The sequence below is a fragment of the Tasmannia lanceolata genome, unplaced genomic scaffold (assembly GCF_043159265.1).
Source record: "Tasmannia lanceolata isolate RefF3 unplaced genomic scaffold, GAP_Taslan_0.1 ptg000006l, whole genome shotgun sequence".
Taxonomy (NCBI): domain Eukaryota; kingdom Viridiplantae; phylum Streptophyta; class Magnoliopsida; order Canellales; family Winteraceae; genus Tasmannia; species Tasmannia lanceolata.
This window is the reverse complement of record NW_027518683.1, coordinates 10898789-10923193: the sequence shown is the minus strand read 5'-3', so window position 1 is coordinate 10923193 and position 24405 is coordinate 10898789. Positions and strand designations below refer to the sequence as shown.

At 40.7% G+C, this 24405-nt stretch overlaps 1 protein-coding gene across 1 annotated transcript; it reads left to right on the top strand.

Moving 5' to 3' along the window:
- Window positions 1–182: 182 nt before the first annotated feature.
- On the top strand, window positions 183–24214 carry LOC143879659 (RNA-binding (RRM/RBD/RNP motifs) family protein). The gene is made up of 9 exons (XM_077382153.1): window positions 183–390; window positions 476–658; window positions 749–824; window positions 11644–11791; window positions 11958–12096; window positions 22587–22678; window positions 22831–22900; window positions 23025–23109; window positions 23756–24214. Exons 1-9 carry the CDS (start codon window positions 277–279, stop codon window positions 23839–23841), a joined length of 993 nt encoding a protein of 330 aa, XP_077238268.1. The 5' UTR covers window positions 183–276; the 3' UTR covers window positions 23842–24214.
- The last annotated feature ends 191 nt before the right edge of the window (window positions 24215–24405 follow it).

The window sequence follows — 24405 nt, the reverse complement described above, 5'->3', positions numbered from 1 at the left end:
ATTTTCTTCCATTCTTGTCTGATTCTCTTCGACTTATTTTTCTCTTATTCTCCCAGCCATTTATAAGCAACCAAGTCATCAAATTATAAAAGTAGGGGGCTATCTTAGTCATTATAAAGTTGAGGGGTATTTTGGTCATTAACTCACTTCACATCGCCTTTATACGAAGGACACAAGACATCTCTCTACCTTTCTCTCTGCGCGATAAATCTTTCCCCATCCCTAGCCTCATCGGAAAACTCGGTACCCCTAAAAACAAGATACAGATCTGCAACCATGGCCGGTCCTGGCATACTTCCATACCATCAACAATGGGCCCCTCCTCCTCCTGTTCCATCGTCCGCTCCTCCCATCCCCCTTGAAAACCCTAACCGCACCTCCACAGATGAAGTAATCCCCAATCTCTTCTTATTCTTATTTTTCTTTTTGTTTCTTTGCATTGAAAACCCTAACCTTTCGTGGATTTTATTTCAAGGTCCGAACCATATTCATCTCGGGCCTACCAGAGGACGTGAAGGATAGAGAACTCCAAAACCTACTTAGATGGTTGCCAGGTTACGAGGCTTCTCAGATCAACTTCAAAGTAGAGCAAAAGCCCACCGGTTTCGCTCTCTTCTCTACCGCTCAGCTTGCCATGGCTGCTGGTGACGCCCTTCAGGTCACCCACTTTCTCATTCTGATTCTTATTTTTTTTTCTTTTTTCCTGTTGTGTTTCTATGAATCACGGAATGATTTTTTCGGTATTCAGAATATGGTTTTTGATCCGGAATCAAATTCGGTGTTGCGTACCGAGATGGCGAAGAAGAATCTTTTCGTCAAGAGAGGTAATTATTATTTTTATTATTTTGATACCTGTTGTGGTCAAAAACAGTTATTGTGATGTGGCATTTTAGGAAAGACGAACCTGGTCGGGTTTGTGAGATGGGCGCTGATCTGATCGTTCAATAGTGGGGATTCTGCACTTAGATGTGTCCTGCACAAGGTAGCACTCGGTTAGAAGGCCAACCCGGGGATAGTCCCTGGACTGGCCCTCCGATGCTTAAGTCAGCATATAACCTCATGTATAGGCCGTACAGAATAAAACTAGTAATGAACAGTGAATTCATGGGTTTCAGACCCTTACCTTTGAGCCTTTAATGACTATTTATAGTAGGTGGGTGCAGTTGTTGATTTAGTCTTCTGCCCCTTTGACAGGTGTCTCTCCATGATTGTGTGTAATTTAGATTTTTCCCTTGCCCTCTAGGGTCAAACCCTTAATTACCCTTAGTTGGGAAGTGTAATCAGGGGAATTTGCTTTGAGACAGGTGTCGTGCTGCGGTTGGACCATTGATTTTAGGCCACATCAGTTGCCTCCCAGTTCCTTAGGCCGTGCTTACGGCCTGGGGAAGTTGAAAGGTGAAGTCAGCCGGAGGTTACGCTCGGCAGGGGGTTCGGATCTGCTTTGGACGATCGCGATTCTGCGCGTTACGATCGCCATCAGACGGTCCCAACTTGATGTCTTGCTTTTACGAAATTGTTGTATGTTGAGATCGGCACTGGATGATCGAGATCCTATTTTTTGGATGTTGCGCTATATTGGGATCGGCATTAGACGATCCAAATTTTTTGTCTTTGATGGCGTGGTGCCATATTTGGATTGGTTTTATACGATCTCAAATTCCAATTTTTTAGATATTGCACTATATTGGGATCGGCATTAGACGATCCAGTTTTTTTGTCTTTTATGGCGTGGTGCCATATTTGGATCGGCTTGAGATGATCTCAAATTCCAATTTTTTAGGCGCACAATATTTTGGATATGATTCCAACTTTTTTAGACGCACAATATTTGGCTATGATTCCCAATTTTTTAGGCGCACAATATTTTGGATATGATTCCAACTTTTTTAGGCGCACACTATTCGTGTATGATTCCCAATTTTTTACGGTCATCCATTCTGGATCGTTTTGGGATGATCCCAAATTCCAAATTTTGCAGGCATTCAAGCCATGTTAAGATCGGCTTTTTCTGATCCCAATATTTTGTCTTTTATGGCATGACGCCATATTCATGGTTTAAAATTTCAGCTTCGGTAACCGTTTCGAACCCCACCAAAAACCGAAATTTCGGATTTCGCCGAAATGTGGTAATTTGGTTCCAAATTCCAGACCGAAATTCTGAAATTTTGTAACACTTTAAAAATAAATAAATAAATAATGTCATTAAACCGAAATTACCGAAATTTCGGACCGAAATCCGAAATTACCGAAATTTCGGACCGAAATCCGAAATTATCGAAATTTCGGTCGAAATATATAACCATGGCCATATTGGGATCGGGTAAACACGATCCGACATCTTCTTTTATAAGGCATTGTGCTATATATTAGGATTGGATTTGGGCAATCCCAAAATTTTGTACTTTTCAAACTGTGATTGGATCGGTTGGGACAATCCCAAAATTTTGTATCTCTTGGAAAACTTCAGTTAGGATCGGATTTAGATGATCCACTTTTTAATTTTGAACATTGTAATGCGCCATATCAGGATCGGATTTAGACGATCCAAATCTCAATCTTTTACGGCTTTGTGCAATATTAGGACCGGCTAGCGACGATCCTAAATCTTGTTTTTAACGGCGAAATGCCATATTAGGCTCCGATTTGAACGATCCAAATTTCAATCTTTAGCGGCGTTGCGCCATATTCGGATCGGCCTTGGACGATCCTGGGTTTTGTCTTTTCTGGCTTTGCGCCGTATCCGGATCGGCTCTGGATGATCCTGGATTTTGTCTTTTTTGGCTTTGCGCCATATCTGGATCGGCTCTGGACAATCCTGAATTTTGTCTTTTCTGAGATTTCTGAAGTGAGGGAGGCGATAAGATGCGATTCTTTGTGAACCATGCCAGCCATTAATGGCCTCTTGGAGTGATGAGACACGTGGCATTGCGGTATTCGGGGATGTGAAGGTTGTCATGATTGTTTTTGGCTATAAAAGGAGACGATCCTTAGCCTCACTTTTTCATTCTTTCATTTCGCCTTTTCTCCTTGCTATGGTGGTTAGATCGGCTTTGTTTGTTCTTCTTGAGTTCGGGGTTCCAAGTTTCTGATCGGTAACCTCTCCTTTGCCTTGTTTGATTATTCTATTTTTTCATTTTTTATTCATGTCTAGTAGTTATAGTACAAGTTCTCGCGTCGCGCCCGGATCTGGTTCGTCTTCGGAGGAATCTTCTTCCTCTGGTAGATCTATCTCGCGTCGCGCCCGGATCCAGCTCTTCTGAGAGGACTAGATCTATCTCTGAGAGTCATAGCGGTCAAAACATGGCCGATCAGAGTCGTAAGAGCAAGATTCTAGGTCCTTATGTTGTAGATAGTGACTAGGAGGTAGACATCATAGGTGATGATCCTATCTTGGATATGGGGGTAATCCTTGGTACAGTTATGTCTCCTCTAGATGAGGGAGCGGACCATGATTCAGATATTGAGTTGGGAGGTCGCGTGCGGGGGGCCTCTAGTTCGGCTGCTGTGGATAGGATTGTTGAGGTCATTGCTGAGGCACAGATGGATGTCGAGACTAGGAGGTAGACATCACATGTGATGATCCTATCTTGGATCTGGGGGTAATCCTTGGTACAGTTATGTCTCCTCTAGATGAGGGTGCGGACCATGATTCAGATATTGAGTTGGGAGGTCTCGTGCGGGGGGCCTCTAGTTCGGCCGCTGTGGATAGGATTGTTGAGGTCATTGCTGAGGCATAGATGGGTGCCGAGATTAAACACCACAAGGCGGCCATTAAGGAGTCCAGTACACTGGCAGGGTCTAGGCTGGACTTCATTAGAGACATGTTCTGCATTCTTGAGCGGTTCGGCTTGCGACCGGCGGAAGCAGGCGACCGCGCTCCCAACGAAAATGCAGACGTGTGCGTCTATGAGGATTCTCTTAAAGCTGGGTTTAGGTTTCCCATACATCCTTTCGTGGCGGAGGTGTTGCGCTTCTATGGATTAGTTCCATCTCAAGTAGCCCCGAACTCATGGAGGATTATAGTTGGCTTCATGTACGTAATGAAGAAGAAGCTAGAAAGAGATCCTTCATTGGATGTGTTTCGCAGGTGTTGTCACCTCACCCCACCTCACCAGGAATCGTTCTGATAGCTGGGTTTACATTGGCCAGCGTGTCGATATGAAGTTCATAGTTGGTTTGCCATCCTCGATCCACGGTTGGAGCAATAGGTTTTTTTATGTGAGTTTGGACAATCCTGGCCTAGACGAGAGATGGGAAGTTCCCTTAGTGTGGTTGCCTGTAGATACGAAGGTGATGAGCGAGAAGCCCGAATTGTCGAGGGATGACGAGGCAATCTTCAGAGCTCTCGGGACGTTTCTTCAGAAGGATGGGCTGATCTATTATAAAGACTTCGATAATGAAGAAGTTCTATCGGCGCTTGGAGTCAATTCTCCGACTCAAGCCAGTAGGTGTCTTAGGCTTGTTAGAGATTAGTAGTTATCTTGCCTGCGTCTTTTGCTTTCTCTGGTTATGCTCTATCTTCTGACCATTTGTTGCTCTTTCTGTTTTCAGTGATGGATGCTGCCAAAAAGGCCGAGATGGTGAAGCGAGTGATGGCGAGTAAAGCAGGCTCTCCAGTTTCTTTGGTCGAGGATAGGGGCCAAAGACAGTGCATGTTGGATTGGGTTCCCACATGCATTGCGCGTACGGACCGGTGCAGGGGGCTACCTATACTGTTTGCCCTTCAGCACCGCGGTACGTCTGGTGGGTAGGCCATTCTCTAGGTCTTCCATGGGTTCGTGCCGGGGGCGACTTCGGTTGCCCTCGTGAGGTGTACACCTTGCGGATCAGTCCATGGGGCATCTTGCTCCTTGAATGACCAAGCCCCAGCGCTTGGCGGATTGGTGCGTGGCATCGTCATGCCTCGTACTCGATGAGCTTTGCATTAGGCCCCAAGGCCTACTGTTCGATGTACTCGTGATGTAGGCTGATCATGAGTGTGGGTATCTAGAAGCGCATGTCAAGATCTGAGCCAAGTAGCCTGTTGAATAGCTTAGAGTTGGCGTGCACATTCGAAGCATCAAGGGGTGTTGGCGTGTAGGGCCTTTAAAGCCTTGCACGATTGAAGGCTTGCCCTAGCATTTGTGCAATGTTGGGGCGCCGTACGAGTTATTCCGTTGCTCAAATATTTGGCCCGTGACAGTTGGTATCAAAGCTCCTTGAAAAGCTCAGAAGAGGAAGGAGCCAGAGGGATCTTCTGATCGTCCTGCCCAGGACAAGGTGAAGGCGATTAGATCGACCACGGGCGGTAAGTCTCTTTCTGCCTCAGCGCAACTTTATAAGGATACTCATCCTGAAAAGGTTAAGGCATCAGGTGGAACAACTGGGACTGCAGCGAAGCGTCCTGCTCCGGTCGTACAGTCAGTGGAGAAGGAGAGAGATAAGGTGTTCCGTCCGGACTGGTCCGTCCTTCGTACTGATACCGGGATCAGTAATCCAGAGGTTGCGCGCGAGCTTATTAGGAAGGTCGCATTGGAGAAGGATGTTAAGCGCGTTGAGAAGGAGGTTCCTGAGACAGCCTTCAGAGCCAGTTTTTCATCCATTTACCAGGTAACTGTTATGATTTCTTCCTTTATTCGTTGCGCTTGTGCTCGTGGTTCTGATCGTCTTTATGCTCGCTGTTTGTGTTTGCAGTGGGGTTGCTATTGGGCTGATATGGAGAATAAGTCCATGTTATTCTCTGAGACTCTGACATAGGTCCAGAGCGAGTTGGGCCAAGCTAACAAAGATAACGAGGAGCTGCTCAAGTGCCTGCGCGTCGAGGGACGCGAGGAAAAACTTGACTGAGGAGGTGGCTCGTCTGAAGAATGCTCAGGAGGAGAAGACTCGGCGAGCGCTGGACGATCAGGCCCTTGAGCATCTCGCAGATAAGAAGAAGGCTGTGGAGGAGGCCGTAGAGGCGAAGCAGACTGAGCTTGAAGATCTCATCTCTACTGCGTATGCGGAGGCCTTCAGCTCCTGTAAGGACCTTATTCTGAAGAAGTATTCCGATGCCGGCTTGGACCTTGATGACATCTCTTGGGAGAGTTTGTACTCCAACTCTGCTGCTGATCCGATTGCTAGTTCCGTTGCTGAGGACGTTGGCCATGGGGACGACGACCACGCTCCTGCCTTGATCCTCAACGACTAGGAGGCCCCTACCTCTTAGATTTTCGTATCTTCATTTTCTTTGCTGGTGTTTGTGTATTTTGTACTTCGGCCTTGTAGGCCATTCATGGGTCGTATAAGTACTTTTGGATGGAATTCTAACTGTTTTATTTTCGAGTGATTTTGCTGCCCTTTTCATGGTGGATGTTTCATTACTCTGTACTTAATGAATTTAGAGCTTTCTCAAGCCTTGTGATCCCATTGTTTTGTCGATGCATGCTTGATCGTTACTTAAGCAATTTTATTTGATCATGGGGGTGGTTCTAATCGGATCGACTATGCTTTGATAGGATGTGGTCGATCAGATTAAGATTTGTGCCCCCCGTTCTGATGTGATAGTTTTTAAGGGTTAACAGCTGTTGGATTTCCCCTGCCTCTTTTCGGGGCTTCCAACTTTTCTATTCCGCTCGACTTGGTCTTGGCATTCTTCCCAGGTCGTTCCTAGAATTTGAATGCGTGACCAAGTTAGATGTTTTGGTTTGACCTGACAGTAGGAACTCGGGTTTACTATTTGCCTAACCTATCATCATGCCTTTATCTCTCCCAACCTGAGGTTGTCCTCTGGTTTTCGAGAGGGTTAGCAAGTGACTGGTTTTTTGGTTACCCGGAATGGAATTTCCAGATTTATCGTTTTGGAAGTCTGCAATGGTCAAAAATCTCATTTCATTTCATTGACATCATGGATGTTTACATTTTCTTCCTCAATTACACCCTTGTTTACAAAATGCTGGGTAGAGGATAGGAGCTTCTCTATTGGTAATACTTCTTCAGGTTCCTGGAGTTCCATGCGTGTCGGAGTAAGTGCCCTTCTAGGGTTTCCAGCCGATAACTGCTTGGTCGGATGACCTGGGTTACTTTGTATGGCCCCTCCCAAGTTGGGGAGTGTTTGCCGATTTTTCGAGGTTGGGAAAATGGCTGCTTTCCTCAGCACTAAGTCTCCGACCTTATGGTCCCTTGGTCGAAGCTTCGAATTGTACTACCGCGCGATCCTTTGCTGATAGGCTGCCGCCCGAAGCTGAGAATCTTCTCTTACTTCATCAAGGAGGTCAAGGTTCATCCTTAGGCCTTCATGGTTCCGTTCCTCGTTGAAGTGTTGTACGCGGAAGGACGAAACACCAATCTCCACGGGGATAACAGCTCCAGTCCCAAACGTTAGGTTGAATAGGGACTCCCCTGTCGGGCCCTTAGGAGTGGTTCGATAAGCCCAAAGGATGTGGTAGAGTTCGTCGGCCCATAGGCCTAACTTTTCGTCGAGCTTCTTGTTGATCTCTTGGAGAAGGGTCCGGTTGGTGACTTCCGTTTGGCCGTTAGTTTGAGGATGCGCTAAGGACGTGAACCGCTGTTCGATCTGAAGATCTGCGCAGAACTTTCTGAATTTTCTGCTGTCAAATTGGGTCACGTTGTCTGTCAAAGTACCCTTGGGATGCCGAACCGGCAAACTATGGACTTCCAAAAGAATGATTGAATGTTTTTCTCTGTGATCTCCACTATGGGTTCCGCTTCTACCCACTTGGTGAAGTAATCTACTGCCACAACTACAAACTTTCGCCCTCCGGGTGCCCTGGGAAAGGGTCCTAAGATGTCCATGCCCCATGTTATAAATGGTATTGGACTGGTGATGTGCGCTAGAGGTGCCGCTGGTTGGTCAGGCGTAGGAGCGAATTTTTGGCATCTGTCACACCTTTTGACAAGATCCATGGCGTCCTTCCTGAGGGTGGGCCAATATAGTCCCCTCAGAAGGATCTTTCGAATCAGTGCTTTTCCTCTGAGGTGTTCGCCACAGACTCCCTCATGTATTTCTCGCAGAGAGTATGCCGCGTCTACTGGGTGGAGGCATTTCAGACAGGGCCATGTGTAGGATCTCTTGTACAGGTTCTTGCCGTCAAAGGTGAAATGAGATGCTCTCTGCATAACTGTTCGCGCTTGTTTCTTGTCTTCCGGGAGTTTCCCGTCCTAGAGATATCGGATGATCTCATCCATCCAGCATGGTTCCCGTTCAATCTGCATTAACTCTTCGACCTCTGTTTCAATGGCGGCCTTCTTTAGGTGTTCAACACATATGCGGCCCAATGCCAGGTATCCCAATGCTGCCAGTCGGGACATTGCGTCCGCCTTCGCATTCTCTTCTCGAGGGATGCATTCTATTTCAAAGCTCTGAAATCTTCTCGCAATGTGCTGGACTCTGGCTAGATACTTATCTATTCTTGAGTCCCTGGCTTCAAACTCGCCTTTTACCTGACTGACGGCTAACTTTGAGTCGCTGAAGGCCTTGAGTTGATCTGCATGGACCTGAACTGCTAGAGTCACTCCTGCTATCAGTGCTTCATATTCTGCTTCGTTGTTAGATTCATATTCTGCTTCATATTCCTGCCTGCCATGTGGGAGATTGGGGACTACTTTTTGTTCGGGTCCCACGGATGGTTCCAAACTGTTGTGGTAAAAAACAGTTATTGTGATGTGGCAGTTTAGGAAAGGCGAACCTGGTCGGGTTTGTGAGATGGGCGCTGATTTGATCGTCCAATAGAGGGGATTCTGCACTTAGATGTGTCCTGCACATGGTAGCACCCGGTCAGAAGGCCAACCCGGGGGATAGTCCCCGGACGGGCCCTCAGATGCTTAAGTCAGCATATGACATCATCTATAGGCCTTACAAAATAAAACTAGTAATGAACAGTGAATTCTCGGGTTTCAGACCCTTAACTTTGAGCCTTTAATGGCTATTTATAGTAGGTGGGTGCAGTTGATTTACTCTTCTGCCCCTTTGACATGTGTCTCCCCATGATTGGGTGGAATTTGGATTTTTCCCTTGCCCTCTAGGGTCAGACCCTTAATTACCCTTAGTTGGGAAGGGTAATCAGGGGAGTTTGCTTTGAGACAGGTGTCGTGCTGCGGTTGGACCGTCGATTTTGGGCCCCATCAATACCTAATAGCAAAATAATAGTGCAATGTAATCTTCTAGAGAAGAAGATGCAATGGTGTTTCCTGATTATATCAAAACGGTAAGGTTACAAGCTTTTTTAAAGAAGAATAAATCAAGATCCACCAAGACTAGCCTACTAACACTCATCATATGACATGGATACTCTTTTTATTAAGATCGTCCTACACATTTCCTAACCAACTCAAATTCTACATGACACAAGAGCAAAAAATTAGAGCACGTATCATTATTTAGGTTTCATTTTTTTTTATTGTAGGCTTTTGGGTCTTTGTTGTGCCAATGAAATGACATCAATTTCGTTGTCTAGATCCATGCATTCTATCACTATCTCAACTACTTTAGTGTAGCAATTGATGGAAGGAAAAATCTGTTCATATCTAATTTGCATTCTCCTAGGCCCACTACAAACAAGAAATTTACTGGTGGGAATTTCAACGATTAATTAGTGTAATGCATCTGCCTTCTGGGAGATGGTTCTCGAATTAACTTGTATACAAATGACTGAAATTGTTGAGATTTATTACACCATGTTGATGATTTTGTGGAATTCCACTTACGGATTGCACGTCTATGAGTCCTTATGTTGGGTCATGCTCACACCTACATTATATAAATCAGTATAATAATCTTTACTAGTTTGAGGCTATATTCACTGCCTAAGTGGGTCATTGGGAGTCTAATGGTTATACAATTATGGAGAGGCTGAGAGGCATAGTGAGGTTATTTAAAATTGTCATTTCAAATCTTTCACATGAGAACTACTGACCCAAGATTCATAAATTAATCTATTACTGAATAGACCGTTCTCAATCTACATTTTTCATTGGAGAATACCCTTTATGGAATTCGTTCTCCTGCATGTAGTTAGTCTTTGGTCTTCCATAAATGCCTTAATGTACCTCTTATTTTTTGGTAGATCATGAGTATTTGCTATATTGGGGCATGTTGGTTGATTTGAGAATTAATTGCCTTCCATTATTGAACACCTTGTTTTGGTTTTATATTTCACATTTTATCTATATGATGACTTCCATTTTGATTGCCATACTGGATTGTCTCATCTGAAAATCAGGATAGGTTTTTCCGGGTTGCATGTTTTTTTTTTTTTTTTTTTGAAATATTAAAAGAATGAATTAATAAAGAGAACCAAGGAGGTCCTCAAAGGAACAAACAGAGAAGAAAAGATACAAAACAGACCAAGAAATCAGGAGGGAAGGAAATCAAACCATTCCAACCCCACTCTAACCACACCATCCCTAGCTAGAGAGTTTGCTTCAGAATTAGCAGATCTCCTTACATGATTAAATACAATAGAGGATCCTTGAGTTAAATCCGCAATTTCCTCAAAAAAAGATGAAAATCTCCAAGGGGGAGCCGCCGAACCCGAAAGTCACCGCACCACATTTTTAGAATTACCCTCTACAATTGTCTTACTATAAAGAGCCTTGTCAATTTTTATAATTCCGGGTTGCATGTTTCTTATGATTAATTGGTGTGGCCCTTTGGCTTAAAGTCTTGGGTATGCTCCCCAGAGACGAGAGTTTGAATCCCCCTGGTTTACCCGATGCACGTGGTTTACGGGTTATTGCGCGCATCCGGAGGGAAATAGTCCCACTCTACAAAGTGGGGTGGGGACACCCTACGTCATCAAAAAAAATAAAAAAATTGGCTGTGTCTCTTCCTACTATGCCATAGTCCTCTAACCTGGAGTCTGAACTTCAACACCCTGTCTGAATGCAGTCTAGCCCTGCTTGCCTTGAGACTATGACCAAGCTGAAAAGACTAGCCTAGAGTCTAGGTCCATCACACATCAAAATTTTGGGCCCAGAAATGACATAATTACGGCCGTGACCTTAGATTTATGAAAGCCTTAAAAAAGATGATTCATTATGATTTCCATCTGTTCAAGTCACTTGATCCCTAAAGTTGTGCTCTATTGTTTCACTTCCAATAAATAAATGGTGTGGCTAAACTCTAGACTAATTAATATGGGCTATAGCACTTGAAGCTGCATGTGCTCCATACAAACTAGGAGGGTGAAACCTTCATGAAGATCAATACTCAATGGTTAACCTTGATTACATGCTTTATTGAGCTTCACTTTACATGTTCATAATCAAGTTTTAAAATTTCGGTTTCGGACATAGTCGAAACCGAAAATTTGGTAAAAATTAGGTAAACAAAACAAATTTCAAACTCGTGCCCAAATTTCGGCCGAAATTTGGGAAAAAAACTAAATTTCATAAAAATATTTAAAAAATTACATTTTCCCGAAATTTTGGCCTAAATTACCGAAATTTCAGAAATTTCGGCCACAATTTCGGAGTCTGGCCGAAATTTAAAACCATGTTCGTGATTACTCATGCTGCATCTAATTGTGTTAGTTAATGATTTCCAAATTCAAGAATATCCTAGGCTTCCGAAAATTGATATTTGCATGTGGTTTCATTTCTGTGATATTAGCTGCTACAATACTGTTTGTCCAATTTCATTATGTTACTTCATTCTATGTATAGGTGTTGTGGCTGATCCGAACTCCTTTGATCAAAGTAAACGCTTGCGAACTGGTGGTGACTATACACACTCAGGTTATCCTAGTCCTGCAACTCAGGTTATCCAAACTCCGTTTCACCCTGCACCTACACCTGTTTGGGCACCTCAAGTGTAAGTATCTTTTTTGGGGCTTCATATCAAACAAAGTAGTCAGAAAAAATATGTATCTATATTGGTTGGATTAGGCTATCATGCAACTGATTTCAGGTTTTAGAAAGCTCCTGACTTGATAACTTTTCCTGTGGTAACAATTTTGTTTAATGTGGATGCTTTACAGATATTCAGTTGGACCCGTTCCACCTCCTCCGCAATATGATCCGTATGGAGGCTATCTAGTTCCTCAAGTAGCCTTGCCTCCGCCTCCGCCTCCTGCTCCTGTGCCTGCACCTCCACCTGTCGGTTATGCACCTGTTCAGGTAAATAACCAGATTCATATTGTCAATTCTGTTGTATGTGGCCTATCTTTACTTCTTCTGTCTTTTTTTGGTAGATGAGCTAGTTCAGGCCGTGGTTTTAAATTTCGCCAGAAATCCGAAATTTCGGATTTCGGTTGGGACCAAATCGAAATTTCGTGAAATCCGAAAAAATTTCTGATTTCCCCAATTTCGGCCAGAGTTTCCGAAATTTCTGCCGAAATTTGGTAAATAATAAATTTTTTTGTTTTATCGGTTTTTAACTGAAATTTTGGGATTTCGCTTGAAATTTCGGTTTCGGCCAAGGCCGAGGCTGAAATTCAAACCGAAACGAAAATTTAAAATCATGGTTCAACTTCAGGCAGACAGATACCTGACAAAAGTGGGACTAGAGCCAATAACCTCCCTCATGGACACCACACCATCTACTACTTGAACACTGAGGGTCTTAATTTGCATACTGGTTTCTTCTTCCGCTATCCATTCATTTCTTATGTGTTTTGTATGCTTGCATGTGTGCATGCGTGCACCCGCGTGAAGCATTTTCATCATTTCAATCTCTAATAAGATTTTTTGGGATTTTGGGTTTTTTACGATTTGCTTGAGATCAATTTTCTCGTCTTGAGTCTATGTTTTTCCCTACACATTCAATCGAAAGTTCAAAACTCCTTTGACTAGCCCAAGTCAACTCCACTTTACCTTGGCTGAGTTCTCATCTGAGCTCGAGTTTCTAATTGTGGTGTGGATTTTTTTCCTCATTATATTCTCATAAAAACGGTAGAAGCTTTCAAATCTCCCTATAGCTGTCTCTTTTACCTATAGTCGTCAAGTAATAATTAAGATTCATGTGTAAAAAATGTAAAGTTTGGGTATTTGGTAATTTTACAGCCATCCTAGTTTATTTTAACTTAACCAGTTGTTTAAATAACTATGTTTCTTGTGAGTCTGTGACCGGTAATATAGATTATGGTGTTCAACTTATCTTAGTACAATTATGGTAAAGTAAAATTAGTTATGTGTAAAAAATGTAAAGTTTGGGTATTTGGTAATTTTACAGTCATCCTAGTTTATTTTAACTTAACCAGTTGTTTAAATAACTATGTTTCTTGTGAGTCTGTGACCGGTAATATAGATTATGGTGTTCAAATTATCTTAGTACAATTATGGTAAAGTAAAATTTGCCATGGAAATTAAATCCGTATAACATGGATAATATATATATGAGAAAAGGGTTGCTGCGCTCGAGCGCAGCTAGGCTTAGCTGCGCTTGAGCACAGAAACAGGGGGGTGGGGCCATTTGGGGGGTGATCCTAACCATTCATTTGGAAGGCCCCATCATGGATGGGGGGCCTACCAAAAATCAGCTCCATTGGATCACCAATGGGTGTCCATTTATGGGGCCAAAAATGGACAGATACTGTTTGTCCACAAATCTGTCCATTTTTGGCCCCACAAATGGACACCCTACGCATGAAAGGGCCCATCAAATGAATGCTTTGGATCCCACCCAAAATGTGGCCCCACCCTGTTTCTGTGCTCGAGCGTAGCAACTCTATCCTCTATATTTATATGTATGTATGTATGTATGAGTGTGCGTGTGTCTATATATACATAAGTATGTGTCTATGCATGCATGTGTGTGTGTGTGTGTGTGTGTGTGTGTGTGTGTGTGTGTGTGTATATATATATATATATATATATAGAGAGAGAGAGAGAGAGAGAGAGAGAGAGAGAGAGAGAGAGAGTTGAACCGATAGCACGTGTCTTACCGGGCGCGGTTCTTCTAAGATCTCCCCATGTTATATGTTTTCCAAGCACTAGCCTTTCGCTATGTCGGTTCGTTGGGTTAGTTTGCTCTCTCGGCCTTTTCCTTCTACCAAAAGTCTTGGAAGCTTGAATGGTAGGGTCTGGACTTAAGTGCTGCGATCCATGTTTGCCCCTCGCAGCTCAACCGTCTATTATCGGCTTTATTGAGAGAATAGGGGCGGTGGGACAGAGCCTAGCTTTGCGTTCACAAAGCGCCAAAGTACCTTCACCTGAAGGTCAAGCCTGGCTGTCTGCCAGCTATTGGATTGGAATAGGCCACCCGTATATTTCCTTTTGAATAGGAGCAGGGCTTGCAACTGTCAATTAATACGTAATACTCAATGGAGCCATTCAATTTTAGACCTCTAGTCGCGCCTTAGGTGAGTAATAATTCTGAGAGGGAACAAGGCAGTATGTGCAAAACCATGCTTTGATAATGGGGCGAACTCATTTTGTTTTACACTTTTTGATTGGCTGCTGGCAGCGTTTTTGGAATTTTAATAGCCTTTGATAGCGGTTTAAACAATGTGAACCACGTGAGTCCACCCCACTATCAAAACATGCTAGTGCAGATATCACTCTCCTATATAAAGAGCCCCCCTATCCTAGTCTCTTTTATTAATAAATTTGTTGCTATTCAATATATCTATATATTTTATATGAGAAAAATGTTTCTACTCGATCGAGTAGATACGCTATCTACTCCGTCGGCCAAAAATACAGTGGGTGATGCAGGACGATCAAAGGTTGAACTGATATTTCTCTCTGATACCAAGTCTGATGCATGATGAATCTATAAAAGGGATGCTAGGGGTGGAAAGGATGGGTGAAAATTAGGTTTTGGTTCCTAAAATAAGTTATTGGATTGAAACAAAAATTCTACTAGGTTTAGGATAGGTTTATAGTGGCGCAGACATATGCCAGAAGGTTTTCGAAGGATGAGGGAAGCTTTCGAAGGATGTCGGGAAGGTTTAAAATTAGATGAGTTTGAATGGTGTTTCTAAGATTGGAGAATTTTTTTTATGGGTATTCTAGGGGTTTCGGGGTAGAAAATATGTGAAAAAGAAAAATAGAAGATAGGTTTAGGGTTTCCGAGAAGTTGATTTATGAGAGGGAAACTAAAAAAAGGAAAAGAAACATGAAAGAGATAGAAAGAGAGATTGGAATCTCACCAACCAAAACACATGGCATCGCACTAAGGGGTTCCTAGGCATCACACCTTGGGGAAGATCAAGGCATCGCCATGGTGTAGACACCCCCATTTTGCTTCACTTTAACATACAGTATTCCACAAGTGATATGTGGAATTTCGCTAATTTTCGCACTCCCAGAGTCCAAAATGTCCAAAACGGGTGACAGAGTTTACCCGGTAAGTTAGTTTGACCCGAAAAATGGTAAAAGGCCTATTCATATACAAAATCATGTAAGAGACCTATTACCATATACTTATTACTTATATACTTTGGGTCATCTAAACCATGATCCAACCATACCAATCGCTAATCGGATCAAAATTAGTTAGGGTCACTTCACTGCCCGAGCCCTAATTTCATTCTAAGGCCCGATTTTCATCAAATTACCGAATCGAGAGTTGAGATTAATTTAAGTATTTTTACCCACTAATTTAGGGTCATTTGGTCAGAATTAAATTAATCGGGGTCGATTCCAATCCCTATTAAACATTAGAACACTTAATTGAGCGAAAACTCTGCGAAAACCCACAGATCAATGCAGATAAATGTGGGCCGTCGAAAGTATTAAATCTAATAATTAACCACAGAGATTTTAATACTTTAATGTGTGTCAAATTCACGATTTAATAGCTGGAACTGCCAATCCAAAGTTGATTAAGTTGGTTGGTCCAATCGGATCACCAATTTGATCGACAATTGGAAAGATGAGCTACCGTTAAAAATCGACGGCTCTCATTAATCGAAAAAATTAAATTTGGCATTTTATGGCAATATTGGGCTTAAAAGAACGAGAAAAAAAATCAGGAATCAAGAATTGGAAAAGATCAGTAAAAACTAGCAACAAAATCTCATTAAAATATCGAATTTTCAATTTTCCCTTACTTTCTCTCAACAATTTCTCTCTTCTCATGCACGTTTTTCCAAGAATGGGAAAACGTTCTCTTGCTGTCCTTAGTCATATTTTTTAGGATTTTGGTCAATATTTGAAGATTTTTAGCAAATCTTTTCAAATTTGGGAGAAAAACATATGAGGTGATTTCATTGGTTCAAAACATTGCTTAAATTTAAAAATGACACTTGTTTTCATTCTTTGGAAAGAAATGTTGCTAAAATTTCAGCAAAGAAGACCAAGTTGGACATTTCTATGTGTCCTCTAATTGTTTCCAATTTACAAAATTCATTTGGGACACCTGGCATCATGTGGTTTCCTAACTTTTGCAAACAATTCATATCATCCAGACTCTTTCTATTTTTCATAATGCTACGTCAATATGGACGTTTCTTATTGTCTTTATGATGCTTTTAAGTTAAAAAAAGAATATTCTCTAGATTATATCAATTCCCTTCATCCAATTGTTTCCTTCAAATATCTACTTAATCTCCACCGTACACCATGCAAGTCAACAAAATTAGCAATCTTTGCTCACCCAACCCTGTAAATACCCATTTATTCCCTCCTTCAAGAGAGAAAAAAAAAATAAAAAATCTCTTCCCTTCCCCCTCCAAAGAAATTCATCCCCTTTGCCCTCTCTCCCCTCTTAATCTTCTTCTCTCTATTATTTCGTTCAAGCTTCCCCTTTGTCACAAAACTACTGTCTCGTTACTGTCTTCATCTCGTATTAAATTATTTGTGAAACACAAAACCATTGTTTTCATTTCCATTTGATACAAAGTTACAACATATTTCCATTTGATTAATGCAAATAAAGCTATAACTTCATTATTTCCCATTTGATCAATGCAGACACAAAGTTACTGTCTTGTTACTTTCCATTTGATTCATGAAAAACCAACAAAGCTGCTATTTTCATTATCTCCATTCGATTAAAAAACAAACAAAGCTGTAGTTTCATTGTTCGATTAAAAAAAAGCAACAAAGCTGCCGTTGTGGCTTTATTGAATATGGAAAATAACACATTTAAGCAACATGAATGGACTAAAGATGATCTAGAATATGATAGACACTAAGTAGAATATGCAAAATAAAAAAAACTCCATAGAACATGCGGGCTAGATTACTTAGAACAGCTAAGAAATTAGAACGCGATGAAATGATAAACACGACTTACTTGAAAAAGGGGAAGCTTGAACGCAATAATAGAGAGGAGAAGACTAAGAGGGGGAGAGAGGGCAAAGGGGATGAATTTCTTTGGAGGGGGAAGAGAAGAGATTTTTTTTGTCTCTTGATGGAGGGAATGAATGGGTATTTATAGGGTTGGGTGAGCAAAGATTGCTAATTTGGTTGACTTGCATGGTGTACGGTGGAGATTGAATAGAGATTTGAAGGAAACAATTGGATGAAGGGGATTGAAAGCATCTAGAATATATATATATATATATATATATATATATATATATATATATATATATATATATATTAACTTAGAAGCATCATGGAGATAAATAAGAAACGTCCATATTGAGGTAGCTTTGTGAAAAATAAAAAGAGTTTGGACAGTATGGATTGTTGCAAAAGTTGGGAAATCAATTAACGCTTGAGATGATGCCAAGTGTCCCAAAGGAATTTTGCAAATTGGAAACAATTAGAGGACACATAGAAATGTCCAACTTGATCGTCTTTGCTGAAAGTTTAGCAACATTTATTTCCAATAGAATGAAGACAAGTGTCCTTTTTAAATTTAAGCAATGTTTTGAACCCAATGAGATCACATCAATTGTCTCTCCGAAATTTGAAAAGATTTGCTTAAAATCTTCATAATATTCACCAAAATCCTAAAAAATAGGACTAAGGACACCAAGAACACGTTTTCCCATGCTTGGAAAAATGTGCATGAGAAGAGAGATTGTAGAGAGAGAAAGTAAGGGAAAATTGGAAATTCGAGATTTTAATGAGATTTTGTTGCTAGTTTTTATTGATATTTTCTAATTCTTGTTTCCTGATTTTTTCTCGTTCTTTTAAGCTCAATATACCAAATTTAATTTTTTCGATTAATGAGAGCCGTCAATTTTTAACGGTGGCCCATCTTTCCAACTGTCGATCAAATTGGTGATCCGATTGGACCAACCAACTCAATCAATTTTGGACCGGCGGTTCCATTCATTAAATCTTGAATTTGACGCCCATTAAAGCATTAAAATCTCTGTGGTTAATTATTAGATTTAATAATTTTGACTACCCACATTTATCCGCATTGATCCGTGGGTTTTCGCAGAGTTTTCGTTCAATTAAGTGTTCTAATGTGTAATCAGGATTGGGATCGACCCTGATTAATTTAATTCTGACCAAATGACTCTAAATTAGTGCTAAAAATACACAAATTAATCTCAACCCTCGATTCGGTGATTTGATGAAAATCGGGTCTTGGAATGAAATTAGGGCTCAGATTGTGGACCCTAGCTAATTTTGATCTGATTAGCGATTGGTATGGTTGGTTGTATCGTGGTTTAGATGAACCAAAGTATATAAGTATATGGCCTTTTACTCTCACATGACTTTGTATAATGAATAGGGCCTTTTACCAATTTTTCGGGTTAAACTATCTTACCGAGTAAATTTCGTAGCCCGTTTCGGGCATTTTGGACTTTGAGAGTGCGAAAATTAGTGAAATTCCACGGATCATTTGTGGAATATTGTAACTTAAAGTGAAGCAAAATGGGGGTGTCTACACTTGGCAAGAAGTATAGATGACATCCACATAAGAGAAAAAACTTCAAATCTTTTTCATTCATCATCACATAGCATAGCATTCTTCAAAAGGGACCCTAAGGCTTACAATATATAAGAAGAAAGAAGAGCACTAGAAATTTCTAAAACCCTAAAGAAAAAAACCAACACTTTTAGACCAAAATACCCTCTTGCTTGCTTCCTACTTAAAAATCATGTAATACTCATGTGGGACATCTTTAAAACATACATAACTCAAAGAACTTAAATTATTTTGATGTAAAAAGACTAATACCCCTACTATAACTTAAAGGACTTAAAAGACACCTAAAACACACTTAAAAATTAAAATATGGCTGTGTGATGGTCCCCATCATTATACCCCGCTTGAAAAGAATCCACCTCGTTGAATATATTGATTGGCATGATTAGTGAGAGTTCTTCAACTTGAATCTTCGCACATGTCTCATACGGTTATAATCATAAGGTGTGGGCAATCATTTCGTTGATTCGAGGTAATATAATCATAAGGTGTGCCTTCGATGTACTCCATGTACCGTGACAACTTAGGTGAAAGAAACTTGGGTCCTTTGCTACCTTACTCCTGTAGAGTTTTGCTTGTGCAACTCCGAGTAGGTTGAAAAAAAAATCGGCAGTGGTCCAAACATTACCATCGGTGACTTTGTTGGTGCGACCTGAAGTTCTTGATTACTATGTCGAACAACTTTCCTTTTCCAGGCATATTGTATAACATTTGTTGCTCTCTTGATCTTCATATAATGTTCACGAACTAACTTCTGTCGATACCAACTTTGAAGGATGACAGCCGCTTTTTGAATCCTTGTGTAATACTTATGAGCTAAGTATTGTCTAGACCAACTTTGTATCATGATAGCGGCTCCGGCCCGTTGCTTTAATGGAACACTATCCATATAAGGTATCAACAATGATTGTTTCTGCACGAATTCCTAACTCTGTACAACATGTGTAATCTTGGCTAGAAGAGGTGCATAAAAATCTTGGTGAGTACGATCCAAGTGACATAGAAACCCATCAAGTTTGACATTTAAGTTTTCCAATCTCTCAACTATTTGATCCACCTTGAGTGATGCAAACCATTCATTTGATGGGCCCTGACATAGATAGGGTGTACCCAAAAAATCAGATGCACAGGATCATCCCAACCCCTCGATTTGTGGAGGTTAAAATGGACGGGTATACACCTCCACAAATCTGTCCATTTTAAACCTCCACAGTTGATCCTTTGCATCTGATTTTTTGGGCACACCCTATCTAAGTCACGGCCCATAAATGAATGGTTTGGATCATCCAAACAATGTGGGGCCACTGTGTTTCTGCGAGTAGATCCTGCATCTAACCGACCCTTTGACCAGGTAACAGGAGAATTCCCACTACCGCTGGTAGGCCGGCCGGGCCCGTGAACGCGGTGGGAACGGGCTTCCCAAAAGGCCAGCCTGTGCCGGGGTTAGCATAGAATGAAGGGGACGACCCTAATGTTGTGTTGGTAGAGCCAGCGGGCATCACTTACTAATAGGTTATCTATTTAAGTTTTCTGGCTTTTCATGGAAGCTGATAATCTTACATGGGTCCCTATTAGTGGTTTTAAGCAATTTAAGTTGAATATTTTTTTAAATGATGAAAATGCCCCCTTTTTCAAGAGATGAGGAGAGAAGATGGGAAGAATAGAGGAGGCAGAAGAAAAAACCAAAAGAAGAATGGGAGAAGCAAATGGGAGACCAAGAAAAAGAGCGAGGCAATGGAAAGAAACCTATGTTCTTTATTGTAACAAAATGGATTGGGATTCTTTATTCCGATAAACCATCTTTTATCCCATCTAATTTTTCGCCCCTGGTCTAGGAGTTGTTGGAAGGAAGAAAATCAGAAATTTTCATGTTGGTGGGAAGAAAAACTCTTTCAACAGCAACCCAGATTAATAGATTTGTAGGTGTTGGGAGAAGATTTTTTTTTTTAGAAGGTAAGAAACTTCAAATTTCCATATCATTGTGGAGGAGGAAATCCTTTTTTCTAGAGGACATGGGATAATAGAACTTCTCAGTAACAATGTAGTGGCCCAACGGTTGCATGGTGGGGGGAGGAAAATAGTCGCGGTGGGTGAAGGAATTGAATGGGAAGAAAAAGCCGTTGTCCTTTGAATTGTGCAAAAATTGAAAGACAAGATTTCTGTTATTCTCCTTTCTTTGATGACTTGAACTTTGAGAATCGGAATCTAGAGTAGCTTTCCTCTGATTGCTTTCTCGCTCCTCATACGCATCTCTCAAGCTTATGCTGTCAACCTATATTCATTTGAGCATGAAGCCAGGGTTCCTTTTCTCTTCTGTTTTCCTCTTCTCCTTTTCCCTCATCTCTTCTCCCTTTTGTCTTCTTTTCTATTTTCCTCCCCTCGTCTCTTTTTATTCCCTTATTCTCTCCATCATAATTCATCTCTTGCAGACTGGTGCACTTTTTCATTTGAAAAAGGAATCGGCATTAAATGCTTAAAACCACGAATGGGGTGAAACGCCCTAAAAAAATGTGCACACTGATGACCGATATCAGCCCCTTTTTTCTGTTTATATATGTCTAATCTCTTATTTCATGTATTGGCCAATTGGGTACCCACATCCATCTCTTATTTCATGTATTGGCCTATTGGTTACCCACATCAGTATCCATTTCCGTGACTTTTAAAAATGTCTAGCTGTATCTCCACTCTCATATTGTATCATAGATTCAAATGTAACAAAGATAAGCAGATCTGGGGTTGGGCCTCTAGCTCATTTGGTCAAAGTCTCTGTGTTCTTTGACCTTGAGGTCGGAGGTTCAATCTCATCTTACCTGCCAAAAGAAGGATAAGCAGAACTAGATTTTAGTGTTGCAAACGAAATAATCAGGGATCTCCCTGCCAAAGCAATTTCCATGTCATAGGATCTGTATATTAAGACTACACTATTAAAATACAATTGCAAATGTAGTTCATTTCATGATGCATACTTGTAATCTAATAATCTAAATTTTCATGTCAGTTATATACCATATAGTGCACAAATAATGCTTTTTCTGTAAGGTTCAGCATTTTCATGCCAATGGTTCCTAACCAAAACTTGAGTTGAAGTTTGGGATCACAGACCCATCTAATAGGTCAACATTGGTGCTCAACCATTTATGTTTAGTTTAGCCATGTTGTGTGCAGTTATAACTTATCTACAGACAGATTGCAATAAATGAAGACATGATATACCAACATTTTCTGTATCCAATATATGTTGGGTTTGGAAGACTGGCCGGACATTTCTGTTACTTGAAAGACTTTATTGGCGCCAATGCGCCATCATGGTCACTGATAGTAGCATGGATTTAAATTTCCGTTTCGGCCAAAGTACCAAAAATCTGACCGAAATCCGGTAAACAAAGTATTGTTTTAATATTTTGGTAATTTCGGCCGCAATTCCGGAAAAATTATAATCTTTTGAAAAAAAATCAATTTAATGTCGGAAATTTCGGCCAAAATCCGGGAAATGTCGTATTTCGTAAAATTTTGGTTTTGGTCCCGACCAAAATCCGAAATTTAAAACCATGATAATAGGTGCTTGTCGTTGTTTGTTGTTACTATGACGCCTGCCGCAGATTTATGTTGATTATGATTTATGTGCCCATGTTATCCACTCAGTAATCTCTTACTGTCTTTTCATTCTTGTGGTCCTGTTATAATCATTATTTCTTCCTTACATGAATCCCCAATTTTTACTTAGTTGGTTTATTGAAATTTTCTATAAACTTGTGCTTGTTGATGAATATGACTCATCATGTTGGACAAACAAAATAAATGGTATTGGTGTTGTTTAATGCAGAACATGAAAGATAATCCTCCTTGTAATACGCTCTTCATTGGTAATCTTGGGGAAAACATAATCGAAGAAGAACTGAGGGGCCTCTTTAGTGTGTATGAATCTTTAACCTGTAGACTTAAAATAATTGAATGGTTGTTGCTTCACATTTTGACTCCACGCACTGAATGATTTACATATTGATATCAATTCATTTTTTATTATGCTTGTTGACTCGACCTTATATTTCTATCATCCGATCTTACAGGCAACCTGGTTATAAGCAAATGAAGGTTTTGAGGCATGAAAGGAATACAGTTTGCTTCATTGAATTTGATGTAAGTAATCAAAATAAAGTTCTTTCATATCTGATACATATTTCTTTTATTTTAATTTTTTTATTATAAGAGAAGTCCTTTCTTGTTTGATATTTTATTTTGCATAATTGGGCCATCTGCGCAGGATGTGAACAGTGCTATTACTGTGCACCACACTTTGCAGGGTGCTGTTCTCCCTAGTTCTGGGCGTGGTGGCGTGCGAATACAATATCCTTTTACTATTTATGATTGCTATGGGGTTATTTTTGTGGTGAAAGCTTTAAAAATAGACTGTTCCTTTGATTTCTAATTAGCAAAGAGTTTTTCTTTGATTTTGAAAAATATAGAGGGATGCTTTTAGTTCAAAATATGAAAGTGCTAGTTATTTTAAACTAACCCTTGCTTGTCAAGTGTTATTTTGAATTCTAATTAGTTCTTAGGAATTGGTGGCGGGACAACCTATTAATTGCTAATTTAACGCATCAACCCTTTATCTAAGTGAAGGGGTTTTCACCACTTATGGTGGTATTTTATGAATAGAAACCCAAAAAAGATTTGTATGTATTAAAGAGGATTCAACTTCTTCTATATTGACTAATTGTTTTTTTGGGATTTGCCAGGGACAATCGCAAAAGGCATTTTGCAGGCCAGTTATTGCATGAGCGAGCAGCCGCATAGGCTTACTTTTCAATAGATTTTGTCTTATTAATTTAATTCATCCGATGTGGCTGCTCTCTCATGCAACAACCTGCCTGCGAAATGCCTTCCGTGATGGCCCCTAGCAAATCCCTAGTTTTTTTACTACCCATTGGTCTTCTGTGGAACTGGATAAGAATATTCATATTTTGATGTGGTTTTCCTTCACTTTGAGAACATTTTCGAAAAACCCGTTTGGGAGAAGGAAGGATTCAAGCAATGGTATAGCACCAGCTGCTGTCAGTGGAGTTCCTACCTACCTGTAGCGAGAAGGGATGTATTCTGCTCTTTATGCTCCTACGAAGAATAGAGATAAGAATGGACATCATGATGGGCATCATGCCATTGCATATCACTACATCCGCATCATCAGCATTTCCGCATAATCTCACTACATGGTGATCATTAATGTCATTGCCATGTATCATGGGGTGTTAATTTAATTGGGGCATTATCTATTATTGAGATGTGCATTGGCATCCAGAAAGATTGATAAATTGTCACATTTTGTTCTGACTCTATGGAGGTAGGTGCATGGGTGCATAGCTCTGGATTTATATGCTACTATATTTTGCATTGTGGCATTAGCGATGATACTTCTAAGGACATCTTACCTTATCGTACTTTTGTTTGATCTCATTCCACGTCATGTTACATGATTACTGATCTCATGTCATTTCAAAACATGCATGTCGCTGGAGAGCCCGTAACATCATCATCGTCTGTTCATCACCATCACCTTCATCACAAAAATGCTCTCTCAACAATTATCCATTCTCCCATCCATACATTCATCCATTCTCCCATCCATACATTCCATCTTTTCTGCA

What these genes read in the sequence shown, in the direction of transcription:
- LOC143879659 (XM_077382153.1), top strand. Translation starts at nt 277, where the DNA reads ATGGCCGGTCCTGGCATACTTCCATACCATCAACAATGGGCCCCTCCT. An exon ending in GAATCTTTTCGTCAAGAGAG is followed by an intron (nt 825 to 11,643) that starts GTAATTATTATT and finishes TTCTATGTATAG; the next exon opens with GTGTTGTGGCTGATCCGAAC. An exon ending in CTGAGGGGCCTCTTTAGTGT is followed by an intron (nt 22,679 to 22,830) that starts GTATGAATCTTT and finishes CCGATCTTACAG; the next exon opens with GCAACCTGGTTATAAGCAAA.